This window comes from Peromyscus eremicus, chromosome 10 (genome assembly GCF_949786415.1).
Source record: "Peromyscus eremicus chromosome 10, PerEre_H2_v1, whole genome shotgun sequence".
Taxonomy (NCBI): Eukaryota; Metazoa; Chordata; class Mammalia; order Rodentia; family Cricetidae; genus Peromyscus; species Peromyscus eremicus.
In genome coordinates, this window is record NC_081426.1 from 79,598,381 (window position 1) to 79,610,664 (window position 12,284).

The 12,284-nt window shown below is 38.2% G+C and overlaps 1 protein-coding gene across 1 annotated transcript in view; it reads left to right on the forward strand.

Moving 5' to 3' along the window:
- The window catches only part of Mob1b (MOB kinase activator 1B), a 30,267-nt gene extending 25,663 nt beyond the window's left edge, over positions 1-4,604 (forward strand). Inside the window, exon 6 of the mRNA XM_059274643.1 lies at positions 2,661-4,604. Within this exon, the coding sequence (XP_059130626.1) occupies positions 2,661-2,738 (78 nt within the window). The 3' untranslated portion in view covers positions 2,739-4,604. The remainder of the gene's footprint in view (positions 1-2,660) is intronic.
- The last annotated feature ends 7,680 nt before the right edge of the window (positions 4,605-12,284 follow it).

Genomic DNA, 12,284 nt, shown 5'->3' on the forward strand with positions numbered 1-12,284 from the left:
TCTCTGTCAGTGGACTCTTTCATGGATGTATACTTTGAATATCACATCATTTCCCCCTCACTTCTTTTGTGGTTTTTTGAGACAGCATTTGTCTGTGTAGCCCTGGTTGTCCTGGAACTCACTCTGTAGACCAGGCTAGCCTAGAATTCACAGAGATCCTCCTGCCTCTGCCTCCTGAGTGCTAGGATTAAAGAAGGCATATTTCAAAGCCCCCAGCTCCCCTACTTCTTTTTAAAACCATATTCTAAGTAATTTTGAAGCTAATGACTGTCTGTCATGTGTGAGAAAAGAAAGGGTCAGAGTGTGTTTTAGAGGTCCCTTATAGTTTGAACTGACTTGCTAGTTTGTTTCCCTTTTGTTTAATCCTAAGAGAGCTGGGCTTTGAAATGTAGACTAAGAAACCAGGCATGGTGGCTTCTACACACAAGCCCAGCTGGAGACTGAGGCATGAGAATCAGGAGTTGAAGGCCAGCCTGGGCTACCTATCAGTACCTTGTCTCAAACAAATTAGGCAAGAAAAAACTATACATGAATATAGTTTTATTTAATTCTCTGATTAGAGAGATAATGGGGAAAAGTGAAAGAGTTGGAAATAGATGAGCCAACTAGTTAATTTGTTTCCTGTTTTTGTAGAGATTAGAAAAAGGAGATGTTGGTGGGAGAAAGCTAGTTTTATTTTGTGTTGGTTTTGTATGTTAGCGCATGTCTATAAATATTATTTTTACTTTCCTCTCTACTAAAGAAACGTGTCCATTTTCATTATGCATACTCCTTACACTAAAGGCACACTTCTTTCATCTGTAAAAATACATTTTAAGAGGTTGTAACTTTCTTGAGTTATTTGACAGTCTCATCTGCAGACCCCTAACAACAGAAACTACTTAAGATTTGCATTAATATTTTAGTTATCAGAAAATGATGACCAAAGTTTAGGTTTTATTGGTTCAGGTGAAAATATTCTTCGTTTACAAGTGTTAGTTTTACTTTACTTTATAGCCATAAAGTATACTGTTTGCTATGTGCTAGCAAATAGTGGGGAATCAATTTAGAGCATTTTGCACATCTTACTCTCCTAGCAACACCTTTTGATTAAAAATATCACTTGCGCCGGGCGGTGGTGGCGCACGCCTTTAGTCCCAGCACTCGGGAGGCAGAGCCAGGCGGATCTCTGTGAGTTCGAGGCCAACCTGGACTACCAAGTGAGTCCCAGGAAAGGCGCAAAGCTACACAGAGAAACCCTGTCTCGAAAAACCAAAAAAAAAAAAAGAAAAAAAAAAAAAAAAAGAAAAAATCACTTGCTTGGGCCTCTGAACTTGGAGAATCTTGCTCTGGTCCCATACAGTCCAGATTCTACAGGGCCAACAACATAGTGTCTCATGTGTTTAGAATATAAGTGATCCCAGAATTCCCTACCCTCATGCTGTCAGATGAATTGTTGATGTTTATTCTTTGAAGAATAGGTCACATCTCTACTAGGTATAACTTTAGACATGAGGAGTACCCAGATGGTACTTGCTTATTAAGAGGTATGTGGACATCACTCATATTTGCCAGCCAACTTAATCTTTACTCGTTTGCCTGGGGCCCCTTTGGGCACAGGTGGAGCTTAGGGTTGGAAAAGCAAAAGGTTAGCTGAGGATTAGGTACTCAGAGCTGGATCACATACTTTGTACTGTAGAATTATGAGGCATTTTAAGAATTCTAAATTTGAGTCTGCTGTTCTGGTCAAAGATTGGACATGCTTTATTTAACAATGTTTCTTTAATGTCAAAACAAAAATTTAGTCACATGGTATGTATTCCCATGTATGTATTCTCACATGTTCTCCACAGATCTGAGGGGGTAGGCTTGTAATAGTAAGGCTAATAATGTAATAGTAATGCTTCTCTAAAGTACTGATTGTAGTGCTGGCCATAAATAAGATGGATGCTAATGAATAAATGAAATTGAGAGTTGAGAATAGTCCATCTTACAGAAGACTGGAAGTATATGTCACCTTTATTTATTCACTTTTAAAATCATAGTTCAGCAGAAATCATTTAAAAAGTCATTTTAAAAGATATAGTACCGGGCTGGAGAGATGGCTCAGAGGTTAAGAGCACTGGCTGCTCTTCCAGACATTCTGAGTTCAATTCCCAGCAACCACATGGTGTCTCACAACCAGCTATAATGAGGTCTGGTGCCCTTTTCTGGTGTTCAGGCAGAACACTGTAAATATAATAAATGAATCAATCATTAAAAAAAAGATACAGTACCATGATTATTGGCACAGTATCCCAACTTCTTAATTTTTCCATGGTAAAAGCTTTTCCTTTGCAGTGATATCAGATCCTTATTTGATTGACATATTGCAGTGCCACCCAGTGTACTGTTTTCGTTTGGAAGCAACAGCTCCCACTTACTGATTGGTAGTGTGTTCCAGGAATTACATGAAGTAGTTAAAAGCAGTTACCATATTTAGTCTCCACAATAATTTCATGAGTTAGGGGGGATTTGTTTTTTAATATTACAGATGTTAAAAACAGCATCAAGGAGGAGGTCAAGTGACTTCTTTAAGGTAGTAAACAGTTTTAAAAATGAAGTTTACTTTTACTTTAGAAGCTTGTATCCATAGTAATCTGCTTTGGAATTAGATGCAAATAATGTTTTGCTCTTTGTAGGAGTTCAACCTTATTGACAGAAGAGAACTTGCACCACTCCAAGAACTGATTGAAAAACTCACCTCAAAGGACAGATAAAAGGATGCAAGCCGTTAATTCTTCCTCCAGTGGAGCTATGAGGGGTTTATTTGGGCTTTGTTATATTTTGTTTTTATCTGGATTGTTTGTGTTTTAGGTTTGGGGGCTTGCTTGGGTTCCCTTTTCTCTTCTGAATATATAAAATTATATTTTGTTGCTAGAGGAAGCCAAGAACCATTCTCTACGCTTGAAAGGGGTAAATTTTATCTTAGTGGTGTACAGTATTTTTTTTTTTTTTTATATTTTATTTTTATTAACCTGGTTTTGGTTACTTGAGGACTTTTTATGATATTGTACTCTGGACACAAATACTAACTGATTGAAATGCCGATGGGTTGGATTCTGTGTTGTGTAAATTGTGGCCCACTTTGAAGTCCCTAAAACAGACTTATGTGTTTTTAAGTGCCTTGATAGGCTCACTTCTGAAGTGCAAAGCACAGATATAGGACTGAGCAGAGCTTGAAACAATATTAGAATTTCTATCTAGGGCACTTACTTGTGCATGTTGTAAAGTAATCTGTTATAAAAGCCATAGTTTACTCAAGTTGATGATGTCCCGCTTTTACTACATTGAAAAAACATAATTTGTAAAGGTGTGCATGTAGAACATATGTAAGACAACAACAATTATTTCTTAATTATTTTTGACATAATTTGTAAAGGTGTGCATGTAGAACATAAATGTGAAACAACAAAATTCTTAATTATTTTTGATATTGACTAATATATTCTGTTCAACAGATGTTTAAAGTTCTACAAGCAGGTCTTTTTCCATCTCAATATCTGTGATATTGAAATTTGAGGATGTTGAAATGTAATAGCTATTGCATTTCAGCTTCTTTCTACATGTTAAGTGCACTGTAAGTGTAAAACTTCAGGTTATTTATGGAATTGCCATCTTGAGAAAGGATGCTGAACTGTGAGGTTTCCTAGCAGTTGCCAAATGAGCCATAAGTGCAGAATCCCCTTGTACATCAAAGAGGAAGGAAAAATGAGAATGGTTATTGGCAGGCATTAGTTTCTTTGGGAAATCAAAAGAGAAAGGATTAAGTATGGGGAGTCAGATTCTAGAAAGTCCCATTTTAAAACCCTGGAATAGAATGGTGTTTATTACTTATAAACAGTCTTGAAGACTTCCTTTTAGAAGTCAGCTTCCATGAGAAGTTAAAAATAAATACTTAGTTTTAGGTACAGACATTCAACATGGAATTTAATGACTATTTGGGGGGAAATTAATCACTTTTTAGCATTTCCATTCAGTGAATGGAGCTGATATTTGCCTGTCATTTTAAATGATACACTACCTTGATTATTGGTGCAGTTTGAAGCATCCTGACTTATTTTTCCACTGTGAAATCAAGTAATAAAAATACTAGCTCGGTAGTTAATAACTTTTAAATTTCAGTTGACATGACATTCTGTTGAATTGTCATCATCATTTACAAGATCGGGAATTTGGTTTTTAGAATTAATATTGAGGTTTCCCCCATCAGTTTTGTTCTTGAGAAATACGCTTTTCAGACTCTGAGTTTTAATTTTGTTAGTTTGGATAAATTGTTTCCTTCAATTCTCATTCTCTCTCTGTCTCTGTGTGTATGTATGTGTGTGTAGTTAGAGACACATACCTTTCCTCTAGTAAAATAGAAATGTTTGCTGTGAATTTGTATGCATATACTTAGTGGAAAAGAGGCTAAAATGAAGTAAATTTGGTTTTGTCATTAACAAGTGAATGATGATAGAATTGAATGCCCTTGCAATTATGATCACTAGGAACTGCCTTTTTCTCCATTTCATTTCTGTGATGGCCATTGCTCACCAAGTACCAATAATAAAAGGAACAAAAGAGCTTGGAAAAGGTAGATAATACTGGGCATTTATTAGTAGTGCTTATTTATGAACTGACAGCTAACTGATTTCCTTAATATATTTTTTTTTAAGTATCTAAATAGGTAATATCAAGCATTATGAGTTGCTTTAGAATTCTGATGTTTGAGTCCTCTCTGTACAGGAAATGAAGCACATAATTACTCACTGAAAGTCTTCCATAGTGTATTTGACTTCATATCACCCTAGTAACTAGGGGCTTCCATAGTGAGAGAGAAGAGTGAGAGGTTGTTTCTGGTCCTTTAAGCCTTACATACAGTACACTGTAAGATGGCAAACTATTCCTAGAAACTAGTGGTTGGTAGTAGGACTTAGCTTCCCACTACCCTAGGTAGGAGTTACTTTCACTGTGCCAGAATCTCAGGTGCCACGGTTCCAAGTAGTCCCTCAATTTGGGGAAATGAGGAGAGTGTGTGTGTGTGTGTGTGTGTGTAGAAAGAGTAGAAGTTCTTCTGGGGAAATGAGGAGAGAGAGTGTGTGTGTGTTTGTGTGTGTGTGTAGAAAGAGTAGAAGTTCTTCTGGGGAAAGGCCTGGCATGTGTACATGGTGGTAGATGGCTATAAGTAAAGAAACACTAGAACAAAAGAGAAAGTCAGTTGAATAAAAACTTGCTCTGAAAGTAAAATGCCCTTTTATAAAATAAGGAGGAAAGTTTATTTTTCAGGAGAGCTTGCTTATAAATGTCTGTTAGATTCTTTTTAGATCTGTTAATTTATAAATAAATAATTATCTTTCCTTTCTTTCTTTCTTTTTTTTGAGACTGGGTCCCTCTATGTAGCCCTGGCTAGCCTGGAGACCAGGCTATATAGACCAGGTTGGTCTCAAACTCAGAGATCCCTTGCCTCTGCACCCTACATGCTTGGATTAAAGGTATGTACCACCACCACACCTGGCTACCCCATTTTTTATACAGTTATAAAAGTGCAAGTTATTTTTTCTCATTCTTTCATAAGCTCATCCCATACAATTTGAATGTAGTAAATTACCATTATATTGTTATGCACAGTGCTTTGGTTAAATGGGGATATGATGAAAGAAGTTTTAGGAATGATTTAGTTGTCAGAGCAGTGGTGAAGAGACACTGACCGGAATGTCTGTCCTTAGCAGTAGGTGGCGCTGCTGGCCTCATTCACACTCTGACTTGGTTCTTCCAATTCCCACAAAAGCCGTGCCCTTTAGACTGCCCCAGACAGTGCACATGTGTGTGTTGGTGGGTGGCTTTGGAGCTCTGTGTACCTTGAAATGAAAGATTTAGGTTGTTGCCGCTTTTTAACTCTTAGTCATTGTAAATTGTAAATGGGTAGCAGAGTATATTTTTAATGTCTATTTCTGACTGAGTTACTACCTGGATCATCAGGATGGATGAAGCACTACAGTCCCTTCCCAGAAGATAGAAATATGGATATTTATATTTTGCATATGTAATTACTAGATTCCATTTTATGTAATGAGCATTTTCCTTACGTATAGGAAAAGTAGCAAAACAGATTTCTTTTATAGCTTTGTCTACACCCTCTCTGAGAGAGGTTTTGATAACCACTGAAATGGTAGATTATGTGAGCTACAAATACTAAGCTGTGGAACTTTTTAAAATGAGTGTGTTGTACGTTAATTAACATCCAACTGAGAGTTGACTTTCAAAGCAGTTCTCTTTGGAGCACTGTTTATTTCAGCTAGGTTGCAAAGTATGTTTCTAGAACTTGGTAATGTGTCATAGGTGCTTTGAGAATCGGCTTATGACTATGTAAGAAAAATCAGTTTCATCTTTTTAGTTGCACAAAAACAGTTTTCGAAGCTTAGTAGAACCCACATTAATTACCAAATCAAATTCACTAACTTGGCTATTCTCTGAGTACCAAGCCAGTGTGTGGTAATCAAGAGTGTATTTTAGGCTCTAAGTCTTGGGAGAAGACGGCTACAGACATTGACTGCATCACAGAATAGAAGAATAGTTTCCTGATGTCACTATTGGAAGTGGGAACCATCATTTACATGTGAAAACTTTTTTTTTTAAAAGAGATTCAGTTTAATTACTCTGCATTTAAATAGCATTTTAAAACTAAGGTCTTTCTCTAGAACTTGCTTTCTGTTTTTTCCCCTCCCTTTTCCTTAAAACATTTGAATTGTGTAGGATAGTTTTTATTTTAGAGACTAGTAGGGAAACGTGGATCCAGTATTTCAAACAGCAATTTAAAGAAACAAAGTCTTTACCTCTGTTTTATTTTAAACAGGTTTTTCTTTCAATCTGACTTTAAAGACTGGATATTGAAAATTGGAATAAATTTTATTAAATTATGCCAAGTTTTAGCCTACCTATCATGAATAGCATTTAAAATCATGTAAGTATTCAGCACATATCATTCATAACATTAAATTCTGATTGTCTTTGAATATATACTGGATCAAAAGTTTATTTGTAATTTGAAATGTGATTGCATACTAGGTAAACATCTTATTTTGAAACTTACTTGATATGTTAAAGAATATACCACTTACAAACTCAGCTCAGTCTTTAAGTATTGCTTCTAATGGACTTTAAGCATTAGGACTTTGCCATAACAGAGATTTACCATAGGGGCCACTGTTACCAGCATGATTATATGTGAGTGATAAATAGAGTAGAGGTCTGTTTCAAGATTTAATAGGGAAAGTTCAATATTAAATAACGAACACGCAGCAGGATTCTGAATGCAAATGATTGGAATTTTTAAGGTTTTCCTCAGAAGTTAATTTGTGAGAATTCATTTTGAAGGTCTAAGATTGCCATGCTCTCTGTCTACCACTTATAGTTGGACTTATTTATATTCTGACAAAAGAAAAAAATACAAACTAAAATATTTGGTCCTCAGTTTTGTAAGTGTGGTGCAAGTTCCTGGTGCAGGTTTCCTGTCCTCTCCTCTCCCCTCTCCTCCCCCCCTCCCCTCCCCTCTCCTCCCCCCCTCCCCTCCCCTCCCCTTCCCCCCCTCCCCTCCCTCCCTCCTTCCTTCCTTCCTTTCTCTTTTGCATATATTGCTGCACAGTTCTCAAACATGCAGTAAGTGAAATCATTTGCCTTCAGAGATTTGTGTTTTCCCACTCAGCATCTGTCGTGTACGCCCGCTCACATGCACTCATGGCTGATTTACAGTTTGTTAGTCATTCTGAAGTGTTGTCCACACACAGGTTTTCTTTTTTGCTGGACAGTCTCTTTATGTCACCAAAGGTGCAGTTACTGGTGATGTCAAGTGACAGTTTCCTAACTTCTCCGTCATAATTATTCTTAGAGGTGGATAGTTCTTGTCATGTTGCACAAATTTGCATTTTTGTTTCTGAAATAGTTGTATAAGTTGTAAAATATATCAGTGCATTTTCATTTCAGAACACTTCTCCTTAAATTGTTTTGCAGAAATGACTATTTTTAGGGAAAATACTTTTTTACAGCTACTAAATTTTATTTGTTATTTTTGTATATACATAACCAGGGTGGTGAAATCACTAATATTTTACAGAAGACCTTTGCTCTATTTGATTTTTTCCTGTACATTTAAGATATTACTTAAAATTATTAGTAGAAATAGTGTCATGAAAACAGCCAATCAATAAGGAACATTTAAAGTCAGAATAGAAATCATTTCTGAAGACAAAAATCCGAAAAACTGCCAGTACCAAGTAATGGAAGCGGAAGGACAGCATTCAAGTTGTGCACTTGCTTAAGAGATGCGCGGAAACAAGAGTCTGTTCTCATGAGGGGACAGGTTCTCTAGTAAGGTAGTTAGATGGGATGAAAATGGTCTAAAATATGAAATGCAACATGGGCGCCATATTGTAAATTGTGCCAAGATTATACAAATTGTAGTTATTATCATAGTGTAATTGCTTCATTATTGTTATTTTAAAGGAAATACTGAATGTCAGAAAATCTGTAATATGTTTTATTTGAGAGATGTAAATAATGTATACGTCTTATGTGGTGGAATGGGAGGTATTTAAATTCTAGGATTTTCTTTTTTTTTTTTAAGGAAGAAAATGTTTATAAGAAAAAAAACCTTAATAAATAGTTATGTTTGGCCACGAATCTGACTTTGCATTACTGTTTATTTTTACTATAGGTACTTTTACACTGAACACATTTCAAAGCAAAGTGAAGGTATATAGAACATTGTAGCAGGAATCTTAGAGAGTCTTATTAATAAAACAAACCCAGAGCCAAGTATTGGGGTGAAGCTGGAAGATCAGAGAGACAGAACAAGCCACAGCTAACCTCACCTGGCCAACTTCTCAGCTGTTTTGTTTCCTCAGACTGGAAGCCTCTGTGTCCTCATATCCGAATGGCTCTCAACTGAACCATGCTGCTAGAAGCCTTAAAGCTTAACCAGCCAAATGCTTCTAGTTTCTGGTCTTCACGCCTTATATACCTTTCTGCTTTCTACCACCACTCCCTGGGATTAAAAGCTCACTTTCTGGAATTAAAGGCGAGTGTCACCGTGCCTGGCTCTTTCCAATGTGGCCTTGAACTCACAGAGATCCAGAGGGATTTCTACCTCTGGAGTGCTAGGACTAAAGGTGTGAGTGCCACCATTTTCTAGCCTTTGTATCTAGTGGCTGTTCTGTCTCTGACCCCAGATAAGTTTATTAGGGTACACAATATTTTGGGGAACACAATACCACCACAGAACATATCGAACATTTCAAAATTTGTTAGGCAGTACTTTCTGTTAATTCTCACAACACTGGAAGTTACCGTCTATATACCTTACATTCTAGAAAACTAAAGTTCAGAAATTGTACACATTACTGTGTCTATGGCTTAAAAGCTCTTATATATGCCTGAATTTAAAACAAATGTTCTCTTTAGTATATACTATTGCAGTGAAAAACAAAACAGCAAAATAATGAAATATTTGTGAATCTCTCTACTGAATTAAGATCTCTCTAATGAATTAAGAAATGATCTATCGTATCTTCATTATAAATCATTCCACACATATGTGGTGGAAAGCTACTAAGGAACAATACATATATATTTTATATATATAATTTTATGTCTGTATGTGTGTACTTGAGCGTACATACATGCACCATATACATGCAGGAGCCTGTGGAGGTCAGAAGAGGCATTGAATTCCCTGGAACTGGAGTTACAGATAGTTGTGAACTGCCCCTATGGAAGCTGGGAATCGAACCTGAGCAGCCCTTTGCAAGGGCAACCAGTGCTCTTAACCCCTGAACCATCATTCCAGTCTCTTAATTGAAAATAGATTTTTTTCATAAAATATATTCTGATTATGGCTTCCCTTCCCCCAACTCTTCCCAGATCCTGTCTCCCCATCTACCCAAATCTATACCCTTTTCCTCATCAGAATACAAACAGGCATCTAAAAATAATAATAAAATATGACAAAAACAAGCCAGAATAGGATGAAGCAAGCAAACTACCAGGAGAAAAAGAACCAAAGAAAAGGCACAAGAAATGCATATATGTAGCTGGAGTTTTCTGTGCGGGTCCCGCCAAGCCCCATCAGTCCGACAGCCCACTTATAAAATAAACACACAGATGCTTATATTATTTACAAACTGTATGGCCATGGCAGGCTTCTTGCTAACTGTTCTTATGTCTTAAATTAACCCATTTCTATAAATCTATACCTTAGTGGCTTACCAGAATCTTCACATGCTGCTTGTCCTGGCGGCGGGTGGCAGTGTCTCCCTCCACCTTCCTGTTCTCTCAATTCTCCTCTCTTAGTCCCGCCTATACTTCCTGCCTGGCCACTGGCCAATCAGTGTTTTATTTATTGACCAATCAGAGCAACACATTTGACATAGAGACCATCCCACAGCACATATAGACCCAGAGACACACAGCACACAGAAATTCCATAGAAACCTAATACTGGAAACCGTAAGATATATGCAAAAGACCTGTAAGGAGAAAAAACAACTAAAACTAATGCCCAGACTGTAGCTAGGGTTTTTCTGGTCCTGTCTGGCCCACAGTCAAGACAAATCTCTCTCACCTGCCAGTCCTGCAGCTGCTCAGACCCAACCAAGTAAACACACAGACTTATATTGCTTACAAACTGTATGGCCGTGGCAGGCTTCTTGTTATCTACTATCTTAAATTAACCCATTTCTATTAATCTATACTTTGCCACGTGGCTCGTGGCTTACCAGTACGTTACATCTTCCTTGTCCTGGCAGTGTCTTTCTGCCTCAGCCTTCCACTTCCCACAATTCCCCTCTCTCCTTGTCCCCACCTATACGTCCTGCCTGACTACTGGCCAATCAGCACTTTATACAGAGTGATAGCCACAGCACCAGACAAAGCATTGAGTCAAGGAATCTCCAAAAATGCCATTGAGTTTGTGTTGGCCATCTACTGCTGGGCATGGGGTCTGTCCTTAAAAGTAGTTTGTATCCCCAATGATACTCCATTGGAGAAAACTGATTTATCTTTTGCAAGCAGTTATCAATTGGAGCTAGCTTCTGGGTTAGGGATGGGGAGAGGGGTCATGTGTCAACTTCTTTTGTCTCTATGACCCCAACTTGCTTGGATCCATGCAGGGAATATGCATATTGCCACAGTATCTGAATTCCTATGTGTTGGTCCTGGCTGTGTTTAGAGGGCCTTGTTTCCTTGGCGTCCTCCCTCACCACTGATTCTTACACTCTTTCTGCCTCCTCTGCCATGAAGTTAGTTCCCTGAACCCTGAGAGGAGGGGTTTGATGGAGACATCCCATTTAGGACTGAATATTCCAAGGTTTCTCTCTGCACTTTGTCCTTTGTGGGTCTCTTTTTGTTTTCATCTGCTACAGGGAGAAGCTTCTCTGATGCTGTCTCTGAGACACCGACCTATGTGTATAGCAGAATGTCATTGTTTTATTGCTACGTCCCTTTAGCAGAACAGTATTTGGATTTCCTCTAGGTCTCTGGCCTGTCTACTTTCAGGCCACCTTAGTAGTGTCAGGTATGGGTTCCATCTTGGGGAGTGGGCTTTAAATTCAATCAGTCTGCAGACTCATTTTTAAATTTCTACTCTTCAAGTTTTAAACCGGGGACAAGCGGTTGAGGTGCCTACTTAACATATCCAAGTGGACCTGGCCGCCGGGTTCTCCCAGCATCCCTCAGTCCCTACATGTCACAGGGTATGGCTGGCATACCTGGCCATTTACCCTGAACTCTGCAGCCCAGGGCCTGGGCTGCCCTTTCCCCAAGAGGCTCTTCCCTGTATTATCCAGACGTTTTGGTCACCTGTCCCTTTTTGTAGCTTTGGCCTTTTGGCTGCTGCACCTGGTTCTCCGTTCCGCCCCCTCTCCTCCCCATATGGCCCAGCTCAGTCTGGTCACGTCCACTCTGGCCTCTCCCATATGTCCCTGCTTCTAAGTACACTCTCCGTTTTATCTATAATAAACTTTCTCCTCCACCATACCTAAGGGTAGTCATGTCCTTTCCTTTTTATATCTTCTTTGTTTCATTCAGTCACCATTTCTCTGCTGCTAGGTCCATTTGTAGGACACATTTCAGGCCAAATGATAATTACAAGCTAAAAGATAATAACGAGTCCCTTAGTTTTAAAGATAGCTTGAATCTAACCTCCAGATGGGGATAATCTATTTACTAGGTCATTACCCTGGCTAAAAATGAACTGCATCTGTATCTACCCCAGTCTTGTAACAGACTGCATA